The sequence below is a fragment of the Manis pentadactyla genome, chromosome 18, assembly GCF_030020395.1.
Source record: "Manis pentadactyla isolate mManPen7 chromosome 18, mManPen7.hap1, whole genome shotgun sequence".
Taxonomy (NCBI): Eukaryota; Metazoa; Chordata; class Mammalia; order Pholidota; family Manidae; genus Manis; species Manis pentadactyla.
Genome location: NC_080036.1, coordinates 17,612,222 through 17,640,210, shown reverse-complemented (window position 1 = coordinate 17,640,210; position 27,989 = coordinate 17,612,222). Strand labels below are relative to the sequence as shown.

Below are 27,989 nucleotides of genomic sequence, written 5' to 3'. Positions count from 1 at the left end.
GACATGCAGTCTCTAGGAAAACAAAGACCCACTTCTGCCCCATTTGTGGTTGGAGACCCACGCCTGTCACAAGGAAGCTGTGTCAAGGACCCTTCCCCGGACCACCTTGCCGACTAACCCACCTTCCCATGCCACCTGTAAAATGCAGACTTGGTGGCTCTATCGTGAGGAGCCCTGCAGTCAATGGACAGCTCCCCAGGACCCCCCTGGGCGCCCACCAGTGCAGGGGCACCCCAACCCAGGGCCTGCTGTGGTTGTTCCTCTGCCATTTATGCCACTTATACTGGTTATTATCATTTGTAACTCAAGTGGCTGTCATGAAAACGAATGAAACACAAGTGTGCAAAAGAGAACTATGAGGCACGTTGGAGAAAAGGCAGCTGCCACGTGAGATGTAGGTGTAAAAGTATGGGAAGATGTTAGGTGTCCAGGAAAATTGTACACTTGGAGCACCTCACAAGTCTAAGTTCTCACTCCAAGGGGAAGAAACTGATGGGAAAAACTAGACTGTCCCATGCATGTAGTTTGTATAAGAAGGAAAAAGTAGAGTTCCAGTCAAGCCACATAAAAAAAAAAAAATCTTGCCTGTAAATGGGAACGTTGGCAAGTGGGTATGTATTTATGCTACAGTTAAATTGAGCATTTACTGAAAACCTCCCATTTTCAAGGCCTCGGATGAGAAGTCTCCCATAAAGGACCAGCGTCACAATTCGACATCTCCCATAGAGGTGGCTTCTATTGCCTTCCATGAACGCCAGGATACTTGGGGGCCAAAGGTGCGCGTGAGGGGGCGGCAACAGGGAGCCTCCCAGGAACCCCTTCTTGGAGCCCTGCCCAGAAAGCGAGCCCCCCGCCCGCGGTGATACGCAAGCCGGCGACAGAGACTCCCGGCTGCCCCAGTCCTGGCTGGGCTGGGCGGCCGCGCGGCGCCGCGGTCAGTCCGGCAGGGGGCGCTGTCCGGCTGCGAAGGCTGCGCCGGGCCGCGCTCTGATTGGCTAGGCCGTGGCCCGCGCCCACTCCCGCCCGCCGGGTCCGCTAAGTGCAGCGGCTCGCCTGCTCCGGCCACAGTCTGCGGGCCTCCCGGGCGGCGGAGGGGCTGGAGCGGCGCGGCGGAGGGGACAAGACCAGGGCAGGAGGGAACCGGCCGGCCGGGAGAGCCCAGTACACCCAGCAAGATGCTGTCCTGGAGGCTGCACACGGGCGCCGAGAAGGCCGAGCTGCAGGAGCTCAATGCCCGGCTCTACGACTACGTGTGCCGGGTGCGCGAGCTGGAGCGCGAAAACCTGCTCCTGGAGGAGGAGCTGCGCAGCCGGCGCGGGCAGGGCGACCTGTGGGCCGAGGGGCAGGCCCGCGTCGCCGAGGAGGCGCGCAGCTTGCGGCAGCAGCTGGACGAGCTGAGCTGGGCTACGGCGCTGGCCGAGGGCGAGCGCGACGCGCTGCGGCGTGAGCTGTGGGAGCTGCAGCGACTGGGCGAGGAGACGCGCGCCGCCCGCGGCCGCCTAGACGCTGAGCTGGGCGCGCAGCGGCGCGAGCTGCAGGAGGAGCTGGGCGCGAGCGCCGCTCTCGAGGGGCTGCTGGGCCGGCTGCAGGCCGAGCGCCGCGGCCTCGACGCGGCCCACGAGCGCGACGTGCGGGAGCTGCGCGCGCGCGCCGCCGGCCTGACCATGCACTACCGCGCCCGCGTCTCCGGCCTCGCCGCGCCCCCGCCGCGCCTGCGGGAGGTGCAGGACAGCTACACGCTGCTGGTGGCCGAGTCGTGGCGGGAGACCGTGCAGCTGTACGAGGACGAGGTGCGCGAGCTGGGGGAGGCGCTGCGGCGCGGCCAGGAGAGCCGGCGCGAGGCGGAGGAGGAGACGCGGCTGTGCGCGCAGGAGGCGGAGGCGCTGCGGCGCGATGCGCTGGAGCAGGAGCAGCTGCGCGCGCTGTTGGAGGACGAGCTGATGCGGATGCGCGAGGTGTACGAGCTGCAGGCCAAGGAGCGGCAGGTCCGTGTGCGGGGACGGCCCCCACCCCGGGCCCGAGCGCCCCAGAGGGCGAGTGCCATTGGGCAGGCCCTCGTGGATAGCCCTGTCCCTGTCATCTTGTTAGGTTGTCAACTTCTTTAGACCCTGACATGACTGTTGGTATTCTGACAAGCGACCCCGATCCGCTCTAGGTTCTCTGTCAATTTCCTTTGCTTCATAAACCGAGTCCACATAAAAGTCAACCAAGAAGCCCCTCTAACTTCCAAAAGTGACTTCCATAAGTGACAGCTCATTTCTTCTCAGATAGGCCTCAGTGTTGGGAAGTTTCTAGGCAACGTCAGGGCGTGACATGGAGCCATTCGCTCTAGGGCTCCCCTGGGGAAAACTTAAATTGTTTTCCAAAGTGGTTTTTAATTTTTAAGAATGATTTACCAGTTGGAGGCGTCTGGTGGTGGCTCCCTGGGCCACTGCTTGCTTTGTTCTTGGGAGGGGCAGCAGCCTTAATGCAGAAAAGAACTTAAATCAGAGATGTTTTTCTCACCGGACAAGGTGACGTCAGAGCTCTGGGTAGTGTAAAAGTTGTGGAGAGGTGAGCCCCTGCGGCAGGATGTTGTTACAAGTGCAAAGCAGTGTAAACAGTTACTATTTCAGAAAAGCAAAGCTCAGACCTCTGACGCTGGCAGGGTGACACCTGTGGCTGATTTATTGTCTGTACACTCAGTCCAGGCCTAAGACGGGCTGTGGTCCCACCCAGGCTAGGCCAGAATTGGAAGTACTCCCAAATTATACTATCGGTAGTTCTCAGGATGACAGTTCAAAATAACACCTGCACAAATTCAGACATATTTGAAGGGAACAGTTTGTAGCTTTGGAGTTAGAAGATTTATAATAGAGTGATTTTTTTAAAATTAGAAATAAAGGGAACATAGTGGTTGTGGCATCAACTGGTGATGGGACAGGTGCTCACAAATAATCAGCAAATATCTATCGTCTACCTCTGGGTCCCCAGCACTCTGCTGGAGTTTCAGGATTCAAAGGGCTGGAGTCTAGATGGGAAATCATGTAAAGCCATACAGTACTGAATTGGTTGGAGTTTAACCTTTCGGATTGTGAGATTGTTTGGCCTCCGCCTCCTAATTTCCAAAGTGTTTTCTAGGTGTTGTAGGTGAAGCCAGGACAGGGAGTGACTGAAGTGTGTGCTTTCCAGAGCTTATTCTAGACTCCAGGGCACGTCCCTTTGCAATGATGGTGACCAGGGACACTAGTTCCATAGGGCCCCATGCTCTGCACTGAGAGTTAAAAAGTGTCTTAATGTTGACTTTACAGAGCTTTTCACCAAAAAGGATTGCCTGCCAAAAACTTAGTGCCCACTGAACCCCTTTGTCGGGAGCCCTTGCTACCGCCTCAAGGGCCGGTGCTGTGCAAGCAGGTTTGGAAAGTGCTGTTTGAGGCGTTTTATGTGGGGCTGAATCCTCACCATTCATTTGCAGCCATAGCTCACTTGCCTCATGTCAGACCTCGAAGCTCCGGTTTCAGGGTTCTCTCCCAGCGTCAGAACACCTTCCCCCAGTTAAATCTTGAGTGTGCGCTCAGATATGAACCAGATGGCAGTGGAGTTCCTCTGACTGGAGGAGAGGTGGGGACTTGAGAGGGGCAGTGGGAATCAGCTCCCAGCCCTGCTCTGCCACAGGCCCCGGGGCCCGCCCGAGGAAGGGCCTTCCCTGGGTTTGGGTGAGGACCTCACCCTCAGCTTCCTGTCCAGAGGTACCTCTCTCATTGGAATTTGCTTCTTTCCCCTGAAGGAGAGCAGGGAAAACAAATTAGCTTAAAGCAGCCATACATTCAAGTTGCTTTCCGAAAGGTTCAACAACGAAACATTAGTTCTTTTTTTGAAAAGTGTAAAAATGCTAGAAAATTCATTAAAGCATAGTTTTGTTGAAGATTTAAGCACAAGTCCCTGATCTTTTCAAATTCTATAGAAGCGACTCTGGGGAGACTGAAAATATCATACAACCTGATTTAACTAATGTACTGCAATAAATTTTCATTACTAAGAGTTAGCTTTTATCAGGCACTTCTGTGTGCCAGTTACCACAGAGACCAAGCCCTTCACACATATGCACTCCGCATTCTTATACCAGTCTTATGAGGTGGGTACTACTATTAGTCCCATTTTACAGATGATTAAGTGGAGGCACATAGGTCACTTGGTTGGTAAGTAGCTCAGCGAGAGATTTATTCAGGCTCCAGTGGCTGAGCAGCTAACCACTGGGCCACATTTTCTTTCTTTTCTCTGTTCCATCAAAGATAAACTTTTAACCAGTATTCACCTTGCAATCATAGGGTAATAATATTGCTCCTCCTAAGGGTTAGTCCAGAGTTGCCCCCTTAATCTAAAATCCTAAAATGTCTTCAGACCCTTCCACCTGGCTATTGTCAGAATAGTGTTAGTGTTAAGTCTTTTGTTTCCTTTTTCTGTGTTCCGTATGGCTTAATGGGAACCCTCTCCCCTCCACCTGGAGGCAGGTGCCCCCACCCAGAGCCCTGCATTTCCCTGGCTCCGGGCCCCCAGCACAGTTTGAGAGAGCAAGATGCTTGCTAGGACTTTCCTTTGGGGAAAAGTGGTCCTTCCCAGATGGCCCACATGTCTCCTCTCTGTTAGGCCCCTTGATTCAGATTTGTAGCATTTTTATACATTATTTAGATCACTTGAAGCCTGAATAATATAGCCTATTGCTCAGCCTGCAGGAAAGGGCTTCAGCCAAAAACTGTAAGATATTTGTAATTTGCTTATATATATATAGGCTTACCCTATAAACATTGAGATTTTTGCTTATGAAAAAGCTCTTAGCCTCCCAGGCTGACTGCACCCTGAGATGTGATTCAGTGAGAACTTTCTTTTTGATTGGATGGGGACAGGTTAGCTGCCCTACCTGGGCCTGTATTCTGGTTCTGCCACTGTTTGTGTAGATTTGTAATAGAGTGATTTTTTTGTGTGAAATAGGGATAATGATAACAGCTCACAGGGCGCCCACACGCAGTTCATTAAGTCAGCTAATGGCTGCTGAGCACTTCGTGGGCCGGGCTTGGTTCTTCAGTGCTGGGGATTCCGCAATGGGCAAAACAACAGAGAAAGTCCCTTGACCTCAAGGGCCTTGAGGTGGAAGCAGTGCCTGGTGTTCAGGAGGCAGGTGTGTCTGGGGCCGAGTGAGTGAGGGGCACAGGGCCCCTCCAGGACTTGGGCTTTTGCTCTGAGCACTGTGGGATCCAGCCAGAGGGCTTGGAGCAGAGATGCTTGGTGACTGACATGTTAAAGGGGTTGCTCTGGCTGTTGTGTGGAACATAGGCTGGGTGGGGCAAGAGTCTGAGCAGGGAGACCTCTTATGGGGCCTGTCGGAATAATCAAGGCAGGAGGTGTTGGAGGCTTGGACCAGGGGCAGCAGTGAGGGGCCTGAGATAGAAATCTACTCTGAAGTTGAAGCCAGCGGGCTTTGCAAATGGATTGCATGTGGTGGGAAAGGTGAAGAGAGATCAAAGTTGACTCCAGGATTTGTGGCCTGAGCATCTAGAAGGGAGTCTCTTTGCTGAAGGGGGCGTTGGAGTGGCACAGAAATGTTTGGGTGGGAGATGAAAGTTCAGTCTGAGGTGCTGCTTAGACACCCACATGGGATTGTCAGATAAAATTATGAGTCTGGAGTTCAGGGTGTTGTCTGCACTAGAACTATGAACATTTAGTTAGCATCCAATCAATGCTTGTTCTTATAAATACATTTAGTTTTTGTGTCTAAAAGAGGTTATGACAGTGTTTAAATTCCCTCAAGCTCTAACACTGAAGACTCGCCATGACTGTGACATTGGCAATCTTCCTATTATGTCTGTGTGACTTGCTCAGCTTGTTACTGCTCAAGTTTGGTTAAGAGAGAAAGGGAATTCTTTGGACCTGCGCAGTAGCATGCTTTCCCTTGTAAACCCACATTTCGTCATCAGTTGTGATGCCTCCCAAAAGATCTCTAAATAGCAACCTGATAAGTGACCTCTCTCCCCAGCCTTTGTAACATTAGGTGAGACTGCTTCTGCTTGGAAGTAGCATGCTATGTTTCATGCTCCAGTGCCCCTGGCCTGGCCCGTGGTTTGAAAACTTCTGGCAAAGGAAAGCCCAAGTCTGAAGCTTTATTCAACCAGCAGGACTGGTGGTTATGATTTCTGTGGAGACTGTAGGAGCCACAAAGTCTTACATTCCTGCTTTCCAAAAGTCAACTAGTTTTCCTTTGACAGTTTACGAAGAGTTGACTCCCAGGGAAATGTGGTTGGAACTATACTTACTTTAACTTAAACACAGTTTGGTTTTCCTCCTCAGGTTTCATGGGGTGCAGAACTATTCTGTGCCATCTGGAAGGAGAGAGAATGTGCATGCCTCTTTGGCATGGGTGGGAGATCTTGGTCTGCATAGGAGTTTGGTGGTTGGAGAGTTGAATGCATCTGATTTTTTTTTTTATAAGAAAGTTACCAGTAATTAAATTTCTTTGTACACAGAATAAATTACTACAAAGTCTCAAGTTTCGATATGTAGGTTGATTTTCCTATAGTAGAAAGGAATAAAATGTTTATAAAACGTTTTATGCCATAACCTTGTGCCTGAGTTTATACTCCCTCAAAAATGGGGGAATATAGGATTTTAACCCTGAGACTTAACTGTGCAATGTCTGAACATTATGGCTAAATTCGGGCAGCCTTGTCACTTAAATCAGGACTGGTTAATGGTCTGTTTTGGTAAACCTGTTTGTCTACTTACAATGCCAGTTTTGAAGGGTGTGTTAATAGAGGTCCTCCCTGGGATACTAGTTAGCATTTCTCATCCTTTGCTTTAAAAGCCAAGTGGTTTCAGTTTTTTTTTTTGGTTTTAGCATACTTTATATACACAAAGAGAACCTAACAACAATTATTGGCGTAGACACAGAAGTGTTATGGGAAGCACAATTATTTAGATGTGGAATATGCATTTTTTTAAATGGTTAAATCCAGTGTGAGATCTTAGTTAAGTTCATTCCTTGGATTCATAGATGTTACATATTTATTGTGGACTTTTAGCATATTGCCATGTGCCCTTGGTGAGGAATGAAAATAAATTCCCTCTCCTGATTGTCTTACAGTCTTTAAATTCGGAGTCTAGAAAGGAAGCCTGTTTAGTTAATTGTCTTCAGAAATAATGCTGTTTTCCAGTAGTACACACGAAGCTAAAGTATATGGACTTATTTCAGTGTTTAAGTATTTGCTCAATTAATTATTCCCTAGAGTAACTATAAAATGTTATGCAAAACTGTAAAGCAGAGTAATGCAAAACTGTAAAATGGTACAAACGAAGCCTTGTGTTTATTAACTAAAAGATACTGTTGATTTAAATAGTACATTTTGAGGGGGAGTAATAGTATTCTGATCATTTCATTTTAAATTTGATTTGCCAATTATATGCTGTGTGACGTGTATGTGAATGGCATTTTTCTAGAGGTGGGAGATGCACGGGGTGCCAGGCCACACCCCATCGGTGTCTCCTGGCCAGAGATGGACGGATGTATTTAAGCAGGTGTGAGAGGGCCGTGTGAACACGTGCAAAGGGAGCACTTACTAACTACGTCCTACAAGTACAGTCCAAAAAAGAAGATTGATATCTGGGTCTGAATTATGACATTTATGCCCAGAATATATGCCTACCTCATTAATGTAGCTTTCCTCCCCAGATGATTTTAAAGATTTTCTAAGTGAAACAAAGAACCCTATCAGCTTCACTGCTTATTATTGAGGAAATTGTATGAGGGAAATTCTATTTAAATCTGAGTGACTTCTGTTTTGAATATCATAAAACCCCTGCTTTTTAGTCTTGGCTTATTTTCAAAAGCATCTTGATTGAGTGGTTTGATGTACAGTGTTGACTTTCCTAAGCAAACTGATGTCTGAACGGCAAAGATGCTTTGATAAGCAGATAAGCATTCAGTATGATTAAAGTATGAACAGAGAAGCCAGTATCCTATCAAAATCTTCCATGTGCAGTTTAAAAAAACAATCTTCCATGTGGAAGAAATATAGTATTTAAAATCATCTTTGCAATGAGTGCATATTTAACAATCCTGGGGGGTTGCCATCTCTTTTTGTGTCCTGAACTGTTGGTACCTTAAGTTTGACTCAGCAAAGCCCCATTCCTCTGATCTAAAAGCCTTCTGTTCTCTTTAGAGAGTGATTGCCTGCCTGGAGGATGAGAAGGAGGCCCTCACCTTGGCCATGGCGGACCGGCTGCAGGACTATCAGGAGCTCGTGCATGTGAAGACCAGCCTCAGCCTGGAGGTGGCTACCTACCGGTAAGGATGCTGGGCAGAGCTGGTCTTGACAAATCACCATAGGCATTGCATGGTCCCTGTGGCTTTGTGACAAACAGAGAGCAGACCTCGGCATGGCCAGGTGAGGAGTCCAGGGCCACAGAGAGGAGGAAGAACAAGACCACGCTTGGCTCACTGAGCAAGCAAGTGTCTCCAGCAATGGGACTATTGCTAATGTTTGTGTGTCCCAGGCACTGCACATGTCAGCTCCTTGAGTCCTAGGAATCAGGTACTGTGTTTATGGATGTACAGACTTCACTCAGAGAAGTCACAGAGCTAGAAAGTGGAGGGTCAGGATTCAAACCCAGAAAGTCTGAGTTCATCTGCCTTTTTCGCTGTTGCTTCAAATCCTGGTACTGTGACTCTAGTCCCTTTAGGTTTGGCCTCAAAGAACTGCGTTTCTGCCAAAAGATTAGCACTGACAATCTTTTTGCAAAGGTAGTTGGCTTTGATTATCAAGATGTTGACTTGAATTCAGGGTGACCAGCCTCGATGGAAAGATCACAAAGCCCTCAAAGGGGCTGGGGGCTGGCAGGGCAGAGCATGTGGCTGGGAGTTGCCGAGGGGCCTGCAGAGTGGCATTTCCCCTTGGCGCTCCCCTTCCTGCCCCTGGAAGGTAAGTGGGCTTTGATTGAGGTGGTATCCCTTATTTCCTGATCGCTTTCATGCCCGGTGAGGACCGGCCAGAGGGCCCAGGTCTTAGACACACAATGGGAGGGATTTTGGAGACTCAGGTTCCCCACACGTGAGAACAGTACCAGTAGCCAACACCATGGAGCCCTGCCTGCCTACCAGGCACAGTGCTAAGCTTTCCTGCTATTCACTGCCCACAGTCACCCTCTCTGCTGGGTGGATTTGCCCCTTTTACAGGCAAGGGTGAGAGGCCTGGAAGTCAGGCATCTAGGCTGGTGAGGGGCAGAGTTGCCCAGGTCTGGCTCCAAACTATTCCTCACCCACCAAGGCATATAAAGTAGGCACAAAGCCCACGTTGGTCCTCGGATTGTTATGACCATAAATCCATCGTGGGTGTGAATGGGCTTTGGAAACTCTGCCTTGGCAAGTCGTAGATGGCATAGTCGTCAGGAATATCAGGGGCATCATTGTTAACAGGGGGAGTTCAACCTGGAGAGGAATAAGAAGGGGGCCCAGGCCTACTCCCCTGGTTAGGGGAAGAGCCACCTCAGTCAGCACTCCCTGTAGGCTGCCTGTGCGGCTTCTGACCATGATTTTGCTCTAAGAATATCAAAGTGGCCTGGATTGCTTTGATGTGCATTAAACCGTGGTCCCTGACTGGTGGACGCGGGCAGTCCATGTTGCAGCCATGGGCCAGCCTCATTGTCTTTATTGTCTGGAAGACTTGCGCCAGCCAGCCCTCTATCAGGGCCCTTATTAGCATCGGTGAAGAGGGAGCAGGCTATTGGGCAGCCCCTGGCCTGAGCCCAAGGTGGCAGATAAGGTGTGAGTCCCGCCCAGGGGCCCGCAGCCCTTGGAGGCATCTCCAGCCGACTGAGGAATGGTCCTGGGGCCAGACCAGTGGGGACCTCGCCGGCTCCCCACCCTGAGATATGTGCCTCAGCCGAGTGCTGTGGAGGGCATGGAAGGCAGGGGTCAGAGAGGGGCGAGGAGGCACCAGTCAGCCTGTCCCCCCCCAAGTCCATCTCATACATCCTCATACATAAATAATTGTAAAATTAGGTTGGCAGACTATTCAAACAAATGCTGAGTAAGAGGATCTAAATTTTCTAAGGAAAACTTTAAAACAATCTGGCTTTATTTGGAAGACAGAGGCACTAATCAGGATTTTTTTTCACTTGCAAGTGACAAAAACCCTCCTCAGACCAGTCCAGGTCCAAAAAAGGCACTTACTACTTAGGTAACTGAAAAAGTCCTTAGTTCTTGGAGGCACAACAGGTCTGGGGGGCCAGACCAGGGTGTGGGTGTTGTGCCCCTGCCTGCTCTGGCCGCCGCCTCCTGGGCTGTGCCTGCGCTGTGGCAGGAGGGGCCCCGGGCAGCTCGCTTTGTCCTTGCAGCCCTAGTTCCCACCCCCCGGCTCTTTCCTAACAGTACTCCTGGTTCCGGGTCTCTAGCTCACATGCCTGTCCTGGCTGGGGGACAAAATGCTCTAGAGCTTGGAGGGCTCAGCCTCCCGTGAGTCCCACAGACGGAGACTGGGTGGGAGGTGCCCCAAACGGGACACCGTTCCAGAGCACGTGCCGGGTCAGCCCAGAAAACTCACATCTGTGCCCACGTAGGTGTCACCTGCAGTCATGTCAGTCTTCCCAACAGGGACAGTGGGATCTTCCTGTTCCCTTTCTCTGGGTGGGACTCATTAGGTTTTGATTTTGTGTTATTTCTCTCTGGGATTGGAGCCCCTCCCTTCCTCGCTCTGTGCTGCCCGCAGTTCTCTGTGCTGAAAAGTCAGGAGGCACTGGTGGGCATCCTGCCTGAGGCCGCGGCCCACCTGTTTGGTAGGTGCTCACAACGCTGCCAGCTTAGCTTTTCTCAAGGGCATTGATGGGGAGCCAGTTTTGCTTATCAGCAGTCTGACTGTCAGCATTTACTGCTTCTGTCTGTTGCTGGCATTTCTCTAAACCCAATTAGGGATTGGCGTGGCCATCTCCTAGGTATTTAGGAGGCATCGGTACTTTCAGGAAGGCGGGCAGGTGATTCACTGTGCATCTTTCTGAAGTCTAAGTCTGCACGAGGAATATGAGGGGCCCGGCCTGCCCAGCTGCATGAACCAACCTCAGTTGCTCTAACTGCTGCAGGCCCCCCTGCTTCTCAGTGTTAGTCTAAAAGACATGTAGGCACTTATTTGTAGCAGCCAAAAGCCTAGCATTTTTACCACTGATGGGTATCGTGAGGATAAGCATTGTCGTCTCCTATGTAACTCTTGCAGTATTTTGTGCTGTCCATATTTGGAGGACAGGTATGAAAATTTGGGCTTGTGCCCTGTTGCTCTTTTGACCCTTTCCAAGCATCCATTTGATCTTTACACACCTTGGCCCACCGTCTTTGAGGAAGAGGCCTTCTTCCACACCCTGCCTTGCCCAGGGCAGTGGGTCGGTGAACCCCGTGGGAGCCACTGTGTAGGGACGCAGGCAGCAGGATGCCTCACAGCCCTGTCCAGAGTGGCTGGGGGTGCTGACCCTGTGGCCGGCTCTGCTTCGCTGTCATCATGTGGATTTACCCTGGGTTTCCCTTGACGTGGCCATTCCCCCAGCACTGCTTAGGTGACAGCCATCATCCTGACCCCACAGCTCATGTAAGTCAAGCGGCTGTGGCTCTTCACAGCTGACAGCATGTTCCGGTGCAGCTCGAATCTTCCAGCAATGCCACGGCCAGCTCTCAAGTGTCATGGACACTTCCATACCCTTCCTGGTAACCTTCACAGCAAAGAACAAACACTAAAATAATAATAAAATACGATAATTTAATTGATAAATATAGACTTATAATTTATAAGCAAATATATTCAGGCAGACCCCAGAGGTATTGTGAGTATGGTTCTGGACCACCACAATAAAGCAAGTATTATAATAAAGTGAGTCAAATGAATTTTTTGGCTTCCCAGTGCTACTATAGTTATGTTTATTATAGTCTAATAAGTGTGCAATGGCATTATGTCTAAACAAACAATGTGCCTTAATTAAAACTTTATTGCTAAAAAATGCTAATCCCCATTAGAGCTCGCAGTAAGTCCTGACCTTTCCCTGGGGGAGGGTCTTGCCTCAGTGTTGCTGGCTGTCCATTGAGGAGCCTGGTGGTGCTTGGAGGCTGGGGTGGCTGCGGCAGTTTCTTAAGAGAACAATGAAGTTTCCCACATCAATTGGCTCTTTCTTTCACAAGTGGTTTCTCTGTAGCGTGTGTTTCTTTGATAGCGTTTTTACCCACCGTAGAATTTCTTTAGAAAATGGAGTCAATCCTCTCAAACCCTATTGCTGGCTTATCAACTAACTTTATGTGATATTCTAAATCCTTTGTTGTCGTTTCAACAGTATTCACAGTAGATTCAGCAGGAGGATATTTCATCTCAAGATACCGCCTTCTTTGTTCATCCACAAGAAGTAACTCCTCATCCTTAAAGCTTTGTCCTGAGATCCCAGTAATTCAGTCCCATCTTCAGGCCCCACTAATTCTAGTTCTCCTGCTGTTTCCACCACATGTGCAGTTACTGCCTCCACTGAAGTTGAATCCCTCGAAGGCACCCATGAGGGTTGAGAGCAACTTCTTCCAAACTCCTGTTAATGTTGATATTTTGACTTTTTCTCATGAATGGTGAATATTCTTAATGGCATTCAGAATGGTGAATCCTTTCCAGAAGGTTTTCAGTTTATCCAGATCCCTCAGAGAAATCACTACCTATGGCAGCTATAGCCATATGAATATCTTAAATAAGAAGACTTGAAAGTCAAAATTACCCCTTGGTGTGTGGGTTGCAGAATGGATGAGGTGTTAGTGGGCATGAAAACAACATTCTTTTCATTGACTATCCCCACCAGAGCTCTTGGGTGATCAGGTACATTGTCAGTGACCAGTAGTATTTTGAAAGGAATCTTATTCTGAGGAGTAGGCCTTAACAGTGGGCTTAAAATACTCAGTAGACCATGTTGTTACCAGATGTGCTGTCATCCGGGCTTCGTTGTTCCAGTCATAGAGCACAGGCAGAGTAGACTGACCGTAATTCTTAAGGGCCCCAGGATTTTCAGAATGGTACATGAGCACTGGCTTCCACTTAAAGTCACCAGCTGCATTAGCCCCCAACAAGAGAGTCAGCCTGACCTTTGAAGCCAGGCATTGACTCCTCTTTAGCTGTGAAGTCCTGGACGGCATCTTCTTCAATATAAGGCTGTTTCCTCTACTCTGGAAATCTGTTGTCCAGTGTAGCCGCCTTCATGAATGATCTTAGCCAGACCTGGACAACTCGCGGGAGCTTCTGCATCAATACTTTCTTCTCACCTTGCACTTCTGTGTTACGGAGACGGCTCCTTCCCTCAAACCCCAAGAGCCAACCTCCACTAGCTTCCCACTCTTCTACTGCAGCCTCCTCCCCTCTCTCAGCTCCATAGATCTGAAGAGAGTCCGGGCCTTGCTCTGGATGAGGCTTTGACTTCAGCGGATGTTGTAGCTGGTTCGATCTTGTATCCAGACCACTAGCACTTTCCCCACATCAGCGGTAAGGCTGGTTTATCATTCATGTCCCTGAGGGAAGCACTTTTGATTTCCTTCAAGAACTTTTCCTTTGCATTCAAAACATGGCTGTTTGGAGCAGGAGGCCTGGCTCTCAGCCTGTCTGCTTTTGACGTGCTTTCCTCACTAAGCTTAATCGTTTCTAGCTTTTGATTTAAGGTGAAAGGTGTGTGATTCTTCCTTTTGCTTGAACACTTGCAGGCCGTCAATTGGCCTGATTTCCACATTATTGGGTCTCAGACTGAGGTGACTGGGCGAGAGTTACAAGGGATGTGGGCTTTCAGTTGGTCCTGGAAGGGGTGGGGGCAGTGGGGAGAGAGGAAGTGGATGGCAGAAAGGAGCTGGGAAGGAGCTCCAGGTGGCCAAATCGGGATGTGACAGTAGTAGAGGACAGAGAAGGCGGGGCAGCCAGCAGGGGCCCAGGACGGAGGCAGATGGCAGGGGCTGGATTGCCGGTTACCACGCGGCTGAGGCGAGACTTCTCTGGCAGCAGGGGGGTGGCTGGCAGGTGGAGGGCTGGGGTGCTGCGCTGGAGGCAGGGGTGCCTGTGGTATCTACAGGAGTGACATAGGCAGCCGGGGGAGCCTCAGCATGGGGCCGACCGAGGCCTGCAGCCCAGCTGGTGTGGGCAGTGAGGGGGCAGCCAGGCACCGGGAGGTCTCTGGGTAGGAACCCGGGGCAAGGGTGCTGCTCCCCCCATGCTCTTGAGACTAGACCACCCAACACGGAGCCCGCTGGGTGAAGCAGGTGCTCAGTCAGAATTAGTTGAGAATCTCAAGATGGTGAAAAGCGTGGCAAACCCCCCACTGCTCACAGGAAGACCTGGCCCAAAAGCTATAAACGGAGAACTTGCAGGGGCCCCGACAGACAGTAAATGCTCCCTCCCGCCACTCCCAAGAAGACCAAACCACATCATCAGGAAGGAGCTGTTAGAAAATATAACAGGAGAAAAACTATTCAAAATTAAAACACAAAATGCAATAATACTCAGAAATAAAAGTGAGTCCAGAAGCTGCTCACAGAGGAATGTGAGGCGTGTGCGCATAAGGGGGCCCATCCCGGATTTCTGATTTTGGGGACAGATGACGCCATCTCTGTTAAAGCTTAAAGAGATGCTTTATTTTTTTTTATGTTTTGGGGTGAAGTATATAATAACTGTTCTAAATGTCACCTGAAAAAAAATGGAAAGCAGGGCCAAATGATTTTTCAAAAGAAAACTACTGAAGGGAGTTTTGCCCAGCCAGATGTGAAAATGTAATGCCGAGATTTACTGCCTGGGGTCTTTAAGGCAAAAGTCCTTTTACAAGGTTAGGTTGGAAACAACATCAAAAAACATTGCGTGTGTCTGTGCAGGGGAAGGACATAAAAGCTCCCCGTTTCCTCTTTCTGACTGCGGCGGGCACAAACTGTGTGTTTTAACTGAGGAAAGTACTGGCTTTCGACTGCTAATGGAGCAGTACTGATAACTCCTGTTTGTTATTTCATCATGTTAGTATTTTTCTGGTTGCTTTGTTATTTTTAGACTGCCTTTTCATGTGTCTGTTCAAAGGAAAACAGTTTTTGAGTGATTTTTCAAGGTCTTGAAATACATTTTGTTTCTTTAAAAATTCAATCCTACTCTTTTGAAAAACATAAAAATGTGTTAACGCCGAGACTTTTGGTTATTAGGTGAACTACTTGGGATCAATAAGTAAGTCTTAGGATAGAATTGAGAGGATCAACAGATACATTTGGTTGATAACCTTCCCCACAGCATTCCATAACCGAACAGACCCTCAGTCAACCATGATTTTAGGTTATTCAGAATCTCATCCCCTCTTGTGCTACTTAAGCTACCCGAAAATCCAGCTTCGCTCGGAGCTCAGTAGAAGATGAGAGACTAACGTTTATTGGGAGCTTATTCTGTGACAGCCATTGTTGTGAGAATGCTGCAACTAATGAATGACCACCTGTGAGTGCTCCCTATTTCAGATATGGGGAAACTGAGTCACAGACGGCTTGAGTGGCTTGCCCACGGTTATAGAACTAGGAGGTGGGCCCTAGGATTTGAATCCGGGCAGCCTGACTCCAGAGGTTTCTCCATCAACCACTTCCTGTGCTTCTGTTTTATTAGTATCCTGGTCTCTCTGTCGATCATTTTGAATTCTTATTTTGGTCTCTAAAATTGATTAAAAGGCTTTCAATATGTGATTTAATACTGAGCAGAGGGGACCAGAAAAGGCATGGCTTCAGCCAAGCCTCAGTATTATCTTCCGCGTGTTTCCCGTGGTTTGGGACAGACATTTTCGGACTTGGGTGGTGATGCTCAGCCTGTGCGTGGAATTCTGCCGCCTCTCCTCTGTTCCCTTCCCCAGGGCCCCGGGCCGAGTCTGGAGTGGCCGGCGGTTCCCAGCCCCAGAGGGTGGAGGCCACGGAGGCCTTTCTGCTTCTCCCAGATATCTCCCCTTTCTCCTCCCATAGTGCTTCCCACCTGCCTTTAGCCAGGAAGCACCATGGAACCCAGGACCACAGCAGGCTCCCCCACGGGCATTGATTCTGGGGACACCCTCCTGCTGACCCTCCTCCCTCACCGTTGTTCGTGTTTATCGTGGGTGCACAGTGTGGCAACATTGTGCCTACAGTGCTCATGCCCTGACATCCCATTAGGATAATCCCTCCCAGACAGAGCCCGGTTCAGATGATGGGAGGTCTCTGAGGGCCTGGAACCTGGCCAGAGCCCACATTATAGCCCACTTCCTTACTATGGATTCGTCTCGGACTCCTTAATGAGGCCAGAGACTTGGTTTTCCCGCACATGTTTGCTTATTTTCCTGCTTAAAAGGCTGCCAACCTGTGGAGCCCTATGAAATGTTCACTAATAGCCTGTGATTCAGCGGGTTGGCATTTCTCACAGTCACCGTGGCTTGGAGGCAGTTCTGCTCCAACGCTCTCAAAATAACCCGAGAACACTACCCCTTTCTTAAAGCTGTATGAGTCTGTTGCTTAAAAATGTTCCTTTCAGAGCTTTTGAGGAAATTGTACGTTTCTGGCCTCTCATCAGTGGTTTTGTTTTCACCCCGGCCTTGTTAGTCTTGTGGGCTGTGCTGGTGCCAGGCAGGAGGCATATGACACGAAGGGCGTGTGTTAGTTAAGGCGTGACTTAAACGCCCAGCACCTTGACTGTGCCTTGCAAGGCCACGCGCTCAGGTGGAGGAGGGGGCGTGCGGCCCAGCTCCTGGGAGCCTGCCACCGGGAGGGGGCACACACGTGGGTCTGCCTCCTTGGCAGCGGGAGCTTCATCCTCTACGGGAGAGCCCTGTAAGGGTGCTAGGATCAAAATCACCCAGAGATGTTTATGCGTTCATTAATATGGCCTGGAGGGTCTGTCCGCAGGATTTGTTTTCTTACATTTGTGTGAAACACTGGTGTCTGTGGCCTCGCAGGGAGGTCTGCGCAGCCTGCAGGGGAGGGTGGAGTGCTTGGGCCCGGACACTCCCTGTGCTCAGGCCTTCTCGGCTCTGGAGCCGGGTTGCTCCCCTTTGGCCCTGCACCTGAGGTGCATGGGGGATTTTGTGAAGTAGCAGACGAGGGGTTAGAGGCATGCTTGGTGCCCAGGCTTGGCCAGGGCTGGTAAAGGCCCTGGTACGAGAGGGCTCTGTGCCAGTCTAGTGACCCCGGACTGACCACACAAGCCCCCAGGGAGGGGCTCCCGCCGCCGGCCCTGGGTACCATGCACCCTTCTCAGGGTCCTGATCTTAGTGATTTGCTGATGGTTTAGATTTTCCCTGAAAGGAACTAAACCATTCCTCTTTGAGGGGCAAGGGAAGGTATTTTCCCCCCCAAGGAACACCTGTGTGCCCCCTCCCTCACACTTGACCTGTCACTGACTTCTCCGCTGAGCTGGACTCCTCACCAGCACTTTCTGTCCTGACCTGGGCAACTCGAGCAAGAACCCTGTGGTCCCCAAGACTTCTCGCTGAGCAGGCAGAGGGAGGACCTGAAATAGAATTTGACTTGTCCCCAAGCCCCACCCTGGCCCCCTTGGCTGTAGGATGCCACTTCTTCTGTGGCTGTAAGCGTGGGGCGCAGACCCTCGGAGTCTGACTTTTACCCCTGAGCGTTCCTTTTATTATACACAGACCCCGGGATTTTCTTAGCAAGGGAAGCTGTTTGTGTTCCTGGAACATAAAATGCTTGGTCATGAGGATGTGGGATTAACTGGTTGGTGTCCTCTTTCCTGGCGTCCGCCCTGAGCGGAAGGCCCTCATCTCCCCGCACGTACAGTCACTGGATCAATGGCAAACTTGCCCACACGCATCTTGGGTAGAGTCCCTGTTGCCGTTGTCTTTGCTTTTCTACTCAGAAGGGGGCCTCTTTTGCCTTCTTCACCTGCTGGTGGTGTTCTCAGACCGCAGGAATCACCATGTTTGAATCAGTGGAAACACAACTTGACACCGGTTTGCCTGGACTGCTGAGTGCTTGCTTGGGTCTGGAGTCCCTCCGCCGTCTCCATGCCAGCACCCAGTTGTATCAGCATTTCCGGGTGGGCCCTGCTTCTGGTTGCCCTTTGCCATATACAGTGTACTTCTTGGAACTGCAGTTAGTGACTTCACGCGTTACTCTAGCAACCAAACAACTTTTGTGTCTGCACAGCCAGCGTCCTAGGGGTCTCTCTGAGCCTCTGAGCTCGTTGGGCCTGTTGGGCCCAAAGCCTGCTGTGTCCTCTCCTTCCTGGGGTCTGAATTGTAGACATAAGTAACGACTTAATGAAGACCCTGCAATTTTAGACTTTTGGATTGAGACATGGCCAAAGATATCATGTGGTCAAGTGCTTTTTGCTGTTTTATTGAAGGAGAAGTCTATCTGCCACTTTACTTGTGGCAGGAGGTTTCTCTGGATGAAATGAGGCCTCTGGGGATGGGAGTGATAGAGGGGTGGTCTCATCTCCTTTCCTCTTCTACCTGCCCACCTTCTGCTTCTCCTCTTTTTCTTTAATCTCCAAGATGTCCCCATCGAACCCAGTTTGAAAACCACATTCTGGCTGCCTTTTTTATAACCACACGTCTGTCCTTGCTCTGTTCCTAGCCAACCCCTAATCTGTGACTCCAGAAAGACCCCAGTGGGGGTTGTAATTGTTCTGGGGCCCTCTGGCCCAGGGTGATGAGCCATGCGCAGGCCCCTCTGTCCTTCCCAGGGAAGCGGGACTCCTAGCCTCCCCTACTAGGCCCCCATCTCTCTCTCTCTCCTCCTCCTTGCCCTGGGTTTGAAGGGCTTTCTAGAAGGGCTTGGCTGTCCAGTATTTCTGAAGCCCCAGCTCCTTGTTTTGTTCATTCAGCTGGATGGTTGCTCTCTCCAGCTATGTCGGCCGAGGTGGACTTGAATCCCTGTGGGGCAACATCTTCAGACACCAGTAACAAAACACATGACCCTGCGACAGTTATAGTCACTGACCGAATACTACACGCTACGGCTTACAGAGGCACCTCTTGCTCTTTTATTTCCTAGTAAGTTGTTTCTGTAATTATTTTGACAGAGCCTTGCTGGAAGGAGAAAGTAATCCAGAGATATTCTTGACCGAGCGCATTGAAACTATGCCACAAGGTAAGTATTTAAGAAAAGCTAGTTATTTAACTTAAAGATACTCTCCTGAACCGGTTCATTCCATGGGTACATAGTATCATTTATCTGGAAGAATTGATGTTAGATACGATTTTTCAGGATAACTATTATTCATCCCTCTCCTACGTACCGAATAGGTTTTATTTGATGGCCTATTGTTTAATTAATGTGAATGAGAAGGCGTGGAAAAGTGCCTGATAAACTCATTTGTTCACCTAGATTTTGGGGATGCTTCCCACCCGGTGTGGTGAGGGAGAAGAAGGGGTTGCGGGTCACCTGGGAAGCATGAAGGATGATGAGATGATTGCAGTATGTTCAATATCGACCTCCTGCAGCATAGTCTGGGCCTCTGTATCACCATAGTCACAATCATGACAAATTGGGGATACATGCATTTGGTACGTCTGTCAGGAGAACACTTGACTAACAGCCCACCTGGATAGATGGTAGATTTTTTTAAAACAATAACACTTATCCATCTCATTTTTTTGAAACAACATCCCTATTAGGCCCTTTACAGGTCTGTTGGGTCAGTAGATTCAGAATGATGATTTTGGTTCTGGTCATCCATGACTGGAAGGGGTCAGTCTTAGGTGATGTCCAGTAAGCTTGCTTTCCAATTTGGATAGTAAGGTTGAAAAAGCAAAATGGCCGTTTGTCAGTCTGCCTGGTGTCAGTTAACATATGACATCTATAAAATAAGAATTCTTCGTCACTACATTTCGAGGCTTAATTGGCCACCTAAACATTTTGCACTTGGATAGATAAATCTGGAAGCCCGTCATATAACTTAGAAAGTGGGGAGAGGGCAAAAAGGGCCAGGATCAGATCTCCAGGAAAACCAACAGTCTTAAGTCTGGTTCTTGCTAATATTTTATTAGCTGTGATTTTAAAGCCTAGGAAGAGCTCAGAAAGAGGGCTACTGGGTATCTCTGTTACTTAGAGTAATGATGACTATCATTCTAATGAATGGTTGAATTTCTACAGAATTCAGAAACACGTCCTATCAGTATACCAACTCAGTATTACAGAGGGAAAAGGAAAGAAATCTGTTTCCAAGGCAGAAAACACCTTCGGCAAACTTCAGTCAGAACTCGATGCTGCTTTCGAACCTGTCGGCTCACCCCAGGTCCCCCCCAGCCACTGGAAACACTGTCAGAAGAGGCTTTGTGGGCTCAGGATATTCGCCCTCTACTACTACCTGGCAGGAAAACACGTATGAAAAAGCTGTCAACTCTTACGAGAAAACTGCCAACAGTCAAACCAACTTCAGAACTTTCTCTCCAACCCGTGGTCTTTTAAGAAATACTGAAGCCCAAGTGAAAACATTCCCTGCCAGACCAAGAACTGAAGGTACAAAGGATGCCCCCGCTAATTTAGCCAAGCAGTCCACTGTTGCCCAGCAGTCATCCAGGGAGCACCAGGACAGTGTGGCAGCAGGTGCTTCCCGAAGCACCTGGTCAAATGAGAGGACCGTTGTTTTGGGAAAGAAAACAGAAGCTAAAGCCACCAGAGAGCAAGAGAGAAACAGGCCAGGAACCATTCAGACGAAGCGAGAAGAGAAAATGTTTGATTCTAAGGAGAAGGCATCAGAGGAGAGAAACTTAAGGTGGGAAGAACTGACCAAGTTGGATAAAGAAGCAAGAAAGAGAGAAAGCCAGCAGATGCAGCAAAAGGTGAAGGAGAAGGAGTCACCGCAGGAGAAAAGTGTGAGAGACAGAGAAATACCGATCAGTCTAGAAGTATTGCAGGACAGCAGGCCAGACGTGGCCCCGAAAGGTGTCCAGATGTCCCCGAAGAAGGAGGCTGGTGACGCTGCAGGTAGGGGGGTGGAAACGAGAGAGACAAGGTTTCGGCTGGACACCAGCGACGCCCCTGGCTCTCTGACAGGCGACTCCATGACCCAAACCATTGCGGAAAACATCGTCTCCAGTATCCTGAAGCAGTTTGCCCAGTCTCCTGACACTGAAGCATCTGCAGATTCTTTTCCAGACACAAAAGTCACTTATGCAAACAGGAAAGAGCTTCCTGGGGACAGGAAAACCAAGACTGAGATAGTCGTGGAGTCGAAACTGACCGAAGAGATTGATGTGTCAGATGACGCTGGCCTGGACTACCTTTTAAGCAAGGATGTCAAGGAGGTGGAGCTGAAGGGAAAATCGGCCGAGCGGATGATAGGAGAAATGATCAATCTGGGTCTGAAGGGAAGAGAGGGGAAAGCGAGGGTAGTCAACGTGGAGATCGTGGAGGAGCCCGTGAGCTACATGGGTGGGGAGAAGGCAGACGAGGTCTCCACCCCGTTTGAGGTGGAGGAGGTCGATGATGCGTCCCCAGGCTCCAAGGGGCTCACTGGGGAGGAGGGTTATGGAGAAATAGGTACTGTGTTCTCAGGGTATCAGCGTCCCAAGACCAAGCAGCCCCAAGAGAACAAAACTCATGTGGAAGAAGTAATGGAGGCGGGTGACTCGGAGGGGGAGCAGAGTTATTTCGTGTCAACTCCGGATGAGCACCCTGCTGGGCATGACAGAGATGAAGGCTCCGTGTATGGGCAGATCCACATTGAAGAAGAATCCACTATCAGGTACTCTTGGCAAGATGAAATTGTGCCGGGGTCTCGGAGAAAAATAAAGAGGGACAATGCATCGGGAGAGAAGATTGTGAAGCCACTGGATGTCCCCGAACCTTCTCTGGAGAAAGATGTGGGTTATACCCACTGGAAAGAACAAGCAAGTGGCGAGTTCCATGCTGAACCCACAGTCATTGAAAAGGAAATAAAGATACCACATGAATTCCAGACTTCCATTAAGGGTGACTTCAAGGAGCCCAGACACCAGCTGGTGGAAGTGATCGGGCAGTTGGAAGAAAGCCTTCCGGAGCGCATGAAGGAAGAGCTGTCTGCCCTTACCAGCGAGGGCCAGGGCGGGCCAGGGAACGTTTCCATTGACGTAAAGAAAGTCCATACCTCTCGTGGTAGGTCTGTGACCTTAGTTGCTGAAGTCAACCTCTCGAAAACTGTGGATGCCGATCAGTTAGACCTGGAGTTGCTGAGCAAGGATGAAGCCAGTGAAATCGAGAAAGCTGTGGAGTCGGTGGTACAAGACAATTTGGCCAAGGGACCCAGCTCACCTCCTGGAAGCCCAGATAGGGAAGCTGGAGCAGAGGCCCCAGCTGCTGGCTTTCACTTCAAGCGCTGGGCCACCCAAGAACTGTACAAGCCTTTTGGTGAGGACGGTGATGCCAGCCGGGCTTCTGCCGGCACAGAGGGGGTCACTTCCCAGGGTCCCGTGTCGGCCACCGTGGAAGTCACCAGCCCAAGGGGCTTTCCCCAGTCACATGTGCTGGAGGACGTAAGCCAGTCTGTAAGGCACATTAAAATAGGCCCCACTGGAATTTGGAAGACTGAGCAAATCTCACCCGAAGGACCCACTGCAGAAGTGGTGGAGGTAAGTGGGGAAGGCGACCTCAGCCAGGCAGCCAGCTCGGTGGGAGCCAGCTGGTCAGTGAGGCACTTTCCATGGGGTCCCGATCAAAGTCAGTTGTCTAAAGAAGTGTTCCTTCAAGGGCCAGTTCCTGCCTTTCAGGAGGCAGAAGACACAGAAACGCCAAGCCTGGTAGAGCTTTCCGCAGGTACCGATGGATTGGGGAGGCACAGCGCATTTGGCTCCAAAGAATTTCATGCTAACAGGGAAATTATTTTGCAGGGCCCCATTTCTGGAACAGGAAAGGTTGATTCTTTTCAAACAGAACAGTCAGTGGGCACCCAGACTTCTGTAAAGCACCTTCATTTAGGCGCCAGAGATGGGTTCAGTGAGCAAATTCAGTTCACAGTCCCCCTTTCAGACCAAATGGAGTTGGGTGTCAGAGAAGGTGCTTTGCACACCCACGAGGTGTCAGGAAACAGCACATCCACCAGGCCTGTCAAAGTCAGGCTTCAGGAGTATCAGAACACTGAGCAGACAGTTCCCATATCAGGGGAATTCAGCGACTCAGAAAGTAGTGCCCTCAGAGAGGGCTTGGCAGATGTGATCCAGGCCATTCCTGGTTACACAGTAGACAGGAAAACCCTGGTGACTGAAAAGAACACCCTCCAAAGGGCTGTTTCCGAGCCTCAGGAGGCTAGTGTGGGAGGCATGTCAGGGGCAGAAGTGACATCAGGTATGAGCAGATCCTTTAAGCACATTCAGGTGGGGCCTGGAGAAGCCAAAACCTCCAAACACGTCTTCCGTGGACCCATTTCCAAAACATTTGCACTTGCCGGTTCGGTGGACTCCCCTGAGCTAGGCGAGCTAGCAGGCAGCAGCAGAATGCTAAGGCAAGTGGCACTGGGGCCCAAAGAAACTCCATTTACCTTTCAGATGGACGTGAGTAACGTAGAGGCAACCCCCAGCTGGACACGAGAGGCCACAGTTCTCTTCCCTACAGGGACGGAAGCAGCTCGTAGCGTGTCTGACCGTGGGACCTGGAGAGATGCTGGCAGTAGACATGACCAGGCAGCCGGCGTGAGCACTCAGGGCTCGGCTGGGGGCAGACGCCAGGGCTCGGCTGGGGGCAGACGCCAGGCCCCAGGGGAAAGGAGCAAGGAGCAGGCTGAGTTTGATAAGACGGTGCAGCTGCAGAGGATGGTAGACCAAAGGTCAGTGATTTCAGATGAAAAGAAAGTAGCCCTCCTCTATCTAGACAATCAGGAGGAGGAGGAGAACGAGGGACACTGGTTTTGATAAATACTTTTATTCAAAATGGTATCTTATTTGGTAACACACCAACACACAAAGGCCTCTACTTATTTTAAGGGAGGAGAGGCTCACTATTAAGACCTCCCCTTTTTTTCATTTTCTTCAGTGTTCCAGGCAACATCCATTTACTTTATAATCTGTAAAGTTTTCAAATTAATCCATGCCTTTAAAGGCACTGGAATTTTGTTTTTAAGTTGGGACTTTGACAAAAATGCTTTTTGTGTTTTTAGTTCTTTTTTCTGGAGTTTTCTCTCCATTCCTAGAGATACTTTCTACCTGTTTTGCACCTGGTCACAGAAATGCCTCGCATCTATTTAAAACTATAGCCTAAACAGCCATGCAATTAAAGTAATATATTTAAGAGTAAATTTTATTTGTATGTGCAAATATGAAATAGTGAACTAACTTTTTAAGGGAAAAACAATACATTTTTCTCTTTCCAAAGTCATTTCAAAAAGAAATCAGCAGATTGCTTATATTGAAAAAAACAACAACAGCAACTAAATGATTTCATCTTTGGGAAACAGTTACTTGTCACGGAGTTAAATTCATTTTAAGACTTGAATTAATTGCTTTCTATGTGCAGAATTTAAAAATATATAGTATTTTGTTTATGGAGAGGACAGCTCCAGCCTATTGCAATATTTCAATTCAACATCCTTGGTCTGTTTGCACAGGTTCCTAGAACCCTGCACTGGCCCTGTGTGTAGGGGAAAATGATTATTGGCAATGCTTACAGTGCCATTTGTTTTTTGTAACACTAATCATTAAGCAGCACACAACCTAAGTATTTTTCTCTTCTTGTAACCGCAGTTTTGGAGCAGCTAGCTCAGATTAGACTATGCTTGAGCCTCTCTGCACCTTAGCCCTTAGCACCTAATGTTTAATTTCATTGGTGAGAGGTAGACCCTGAAGACAATAAAGAATGTGGGTGCTCAGACTACAGCTGCCCTTGCAAGATGGCCGTGTGCAGTTGAGGCGGAAGCACGAGGCGGACTGTGCCTCCTGAAGAAGCTCTTTCAACCCACCGCTAATGGGGTTGAGGTCTTTCTGAGCTCAAAGAGTTCGAGGAGAAAAATGACAATCAGCACACAGAATTTTTTGCACTTTCAGTTAAATCATTACAGCTGGGGTGTTTTGTTCAGGGAAACGAATAATACGTTAAATAGAATAAGATGTGCCGGGGGAGGGACCGAGTGTGTCTCCTGCCACCTAGCCCTGGAGCACCCAGCCGGGCCCCAGAGGAAGGCAAAGGCCCTCTTCTCGTGGGCCACATAACGTGGCCCTGCAGGTCCACACTGCCGGGTTCAAGGTGCTAGGAGAGCGCTCTGTTGGATCTGTTTCATTTTACACAGGGTATTGGTTTTAAAGCTTCCATCTTTAAAGGTATAGTGTCACTTAAATATAGTATCATTAGCAGCACAGTATTGTTTTAATCCAAACTAGTTTCTTTCACTTAATGTTGTCTAAACCTCCTCTAACACGGTATCAGAACTGCCTGCAGTGTGCTGAGAAATAGGGTCAGAGGTCATGTCGTCCTCTGCTAGCTTATGATGATGGGGTGGCTGAGGCATGTGAGGCTGAGTTTCACACCTTGGCCCTCAGACCCCACGATGCCTGTCTCCTCACCTCCCAGAAATGGCTAAATGCAGCTATTTTAAGGAGAGTGCATTTTTTTGTTTTTTTGATATATATGTGGAGGAGAAACACAGCACAGCTGTCAGGATGATCTATTTTAAAAACATTGCGTATTGGTATAGAAAGTTGATGTGAATTGTAAGTTTAGACCTTTGTTATCTGTCAGATGAGCTAGTAACTGCTGCAAACTGGCACGGAGGTGACGGCTCTGCAAGCAAAGACCTCTCATTTCTAATACAAAGACGGGTGGATTTTATGGGAGCTGTAATTGGTAGTGATTTTTGTACAAATGATTGATTGGTGAGCATTTGGTTACAGGTGGCAGCCTACTGATTTGATAGTAAGACAGATGGATCAGGAGGATTATGTGAGTCTAGGTGGGCTTGGTGGTTAGTCGTTAATGTCCCTCTCCAACCTTGTGACCTTACAAGTGAGTGCTAACCTGAATAGGTTCACATCATGACCCACTTATTTTTGGAAAATAAGTATCTCAGTTCTTAATTTTTGTCTCCAAGTCCAAATGCATATATCTTCAAGAAGTATCCTGCCAGGAGGATTTACCAAAATGGAATCAGGATACCGAGTCTCTGGATCACCCAGGAGCAGGGTGTGCCTTAGACACAGGGCCAGGTCTCCCTACAGCAGCACGTCCTTTAAAAGCAGCCACTCCGGAGACCACAGAAATCAGCTTTGTGATGGGACGGGGTGAGGACACAGCCAGTCTTTTCATATGTATTGTTGTGTAGACAGAACGGTATTAATTGAATGTTTTTCACCTTCCCACTGGTTGTTTCGATATTGTTTGTTTAAAATGTATATTTGGAATGGAATCCTCTAAAAGCTGATCTTGCTAACCTCCTGCTCCCTGCAAGGAGAAATGTCACAAGAATGTGTAAAAATAAAAATCTAAGGAAAAAAACCCACATTGTTTCTAAAGAGAATGAATGTTTTATGGTAGGGGTTTTTGGTGGTTTCTGTTTAAACTCTAAAGCATGTATGTGTTCACATGCATGGTTTTTATGGTGGCACAGAATCCCTGGGGAGAATAGAGATGAGAAGTTCCGGTTCTTTAAGTCCTCATCTGAATCAGAACTCGATACTGTTAGCACAGAACCAGAAAACACAGCAGACACCATACACCACATGGCTTGTTTTGAAATACAGACTGGGCAGGCTACAGTAAGCATGTTGTCATCACAGCCTGGGAGGCAAGTGCTAATGGGTGACCAACTGGAGGGTCCCCCAGGGCATGGGACTTTCGGTGCTAAAAACAGGGTAATCCTAGGCACACCAAGGTAGTTGGTGACCGTGTAAGTGCAAATTGGAAGGGTTAAGTAATTATGGTCCTTTCTTAGGGGCTCGAAAAAAACTGGGGTAGTTTGAGACAAAGTAGTAGTTAGATACCCTTATTTTTTTTTTATAACCTTTCACCAAAAAAAAACCCTGATTAGATAACAGTTATCTTCTCATGTTGAAGTCAATATATTTAATAGATGGGAGACATTTGGGGGAACATTCCTAAGTTGATTCTTTCCCAGGGTGGGGGCTCAGTTTTTAAAAAGGTGTTTTAGTTTCTGTGACTCCAAGATATTATCCTCCAAGAAGTACAGAAAGGAAGAAGTAACATCAGAATTCACATTTTTCCCCTGAAACCCAGCATGGACTCTGCCTGCTCAGGCTGCTCTGAAAGAATACCACAGACTGCAAGGCTTAAACAACGGACGTGTATTTCTCACGGTTCCCGAGGCTGGAAGTCCAACGTCAAGGTGCCGGTGGACCGGGTTCCTGGCGGTGCTCTCCTTCTGGTTTGCAGATGGCGCCTTCTTATTGTGTCCTCGCACAGTGGACACAGAGGTCATCTCTCTAGTGTGTCTTCTTATAAGAGCACTAGGTCATGGGGCTGTACCTTCATGTATTAATTACCTCCCAGAGGCCCCACCTCCAGATACTTCATATTGGGGCTTAGGGCTTCAACTCATGACTTCGGAGGTACACATTCCGTCCTCAGCTGACTCCAGTGTATATATTTAAAATGCTCGTTCCACTATCTGTATTAAAACCATTTCTTTAAGTAGCTAGGACACTTGCTGAGGAGGGGCCTGGTCTCTCACCTTTGCACATCGCCTTCGTCCCGCAACCCTGTCTGGGATGGGTGGATCTGAGCAAGGGTGGGCATGGTTAGCTGTCACACTTTTGAGGAGGACACGGTACCTTCCTCTCCACTTTGACTGGGATGTGTTTATTTCCCCATCAATTCTGGAGGTGGCGCCCTGCACAGATAGAGTTCCCTGCTGGCCTTTGGCATGGACGGGGCCTGTGCCGCATCCTGTTGCCGTCCAAGCACCAGCTGCAGCCTCGCCGGGCCGCGGTCCCAGGCATGGCATGAGGGTGGTGAGGGGAAGGAACAGCACAGTGCCCACACCCCCTCCCACCCTCCTCGTGCCCTGTCCACTGCTCTCCAGCACTAGTGCCATTATTGACAGCATGGAGCAAGGTGC

The 27,989-nt window shown here is 49.2% G+C and overlaps 1 protein-coding gene across 4 annotated transcripts; it reads left to right on the top strand.

Moving 5' to 3' along the window:
• Nucleotides 1-1,038: 1,038 nt before the first annotated feature.
• SYNM (synemin) lies at nucleotides 1,039-27,892 on the top strand. Of its 4 annotated transcripts, none has more exons than XM_057494810.1 (6): nucleotides 1,045-1,985; nucleotides 8,190-8,314; nucleotides 19,035-19,102; nucleotides 20,108-22,563; nucleotides 23,476-23,753; nucleotides 27,149-27,425. In XM_057494810.1, exons 1-6 carry the CDS (start codon nucleotides 1,176-1,178, stop codon nucleotides 27,408-27,410), a joined length of 3,999 nt encoding a protein of 1,332 aa, XP_057350793.1. In that variant the 5' UTR covers nucleotides 1,045-1,175; the 3' UTR covers nucleotides 27,411-27,425. The 4 variants fall into 4 exon arrangements, with proteins under 4 accessions (XP_036734666.2, XP_057350793.1, XP_057350794.1 ...); XM_057494811.1 differs by lacking the exon at nucleotides 27,149-27,425 and adding an exon at nucleotides 27,754-27,892 and having other exon boundaries at nucleotides 1,047-1,985; XM_036878772.2 differs by lacking the exon at nucleotides 27,149-27,425 and having other exon boundaries at nucleotides 1,048-1,985; nucleotides 23,476-26,412.
• The last annotated feature ends 97 nt before the right edge of the window (nucleotides 27,893-27,989 follow it).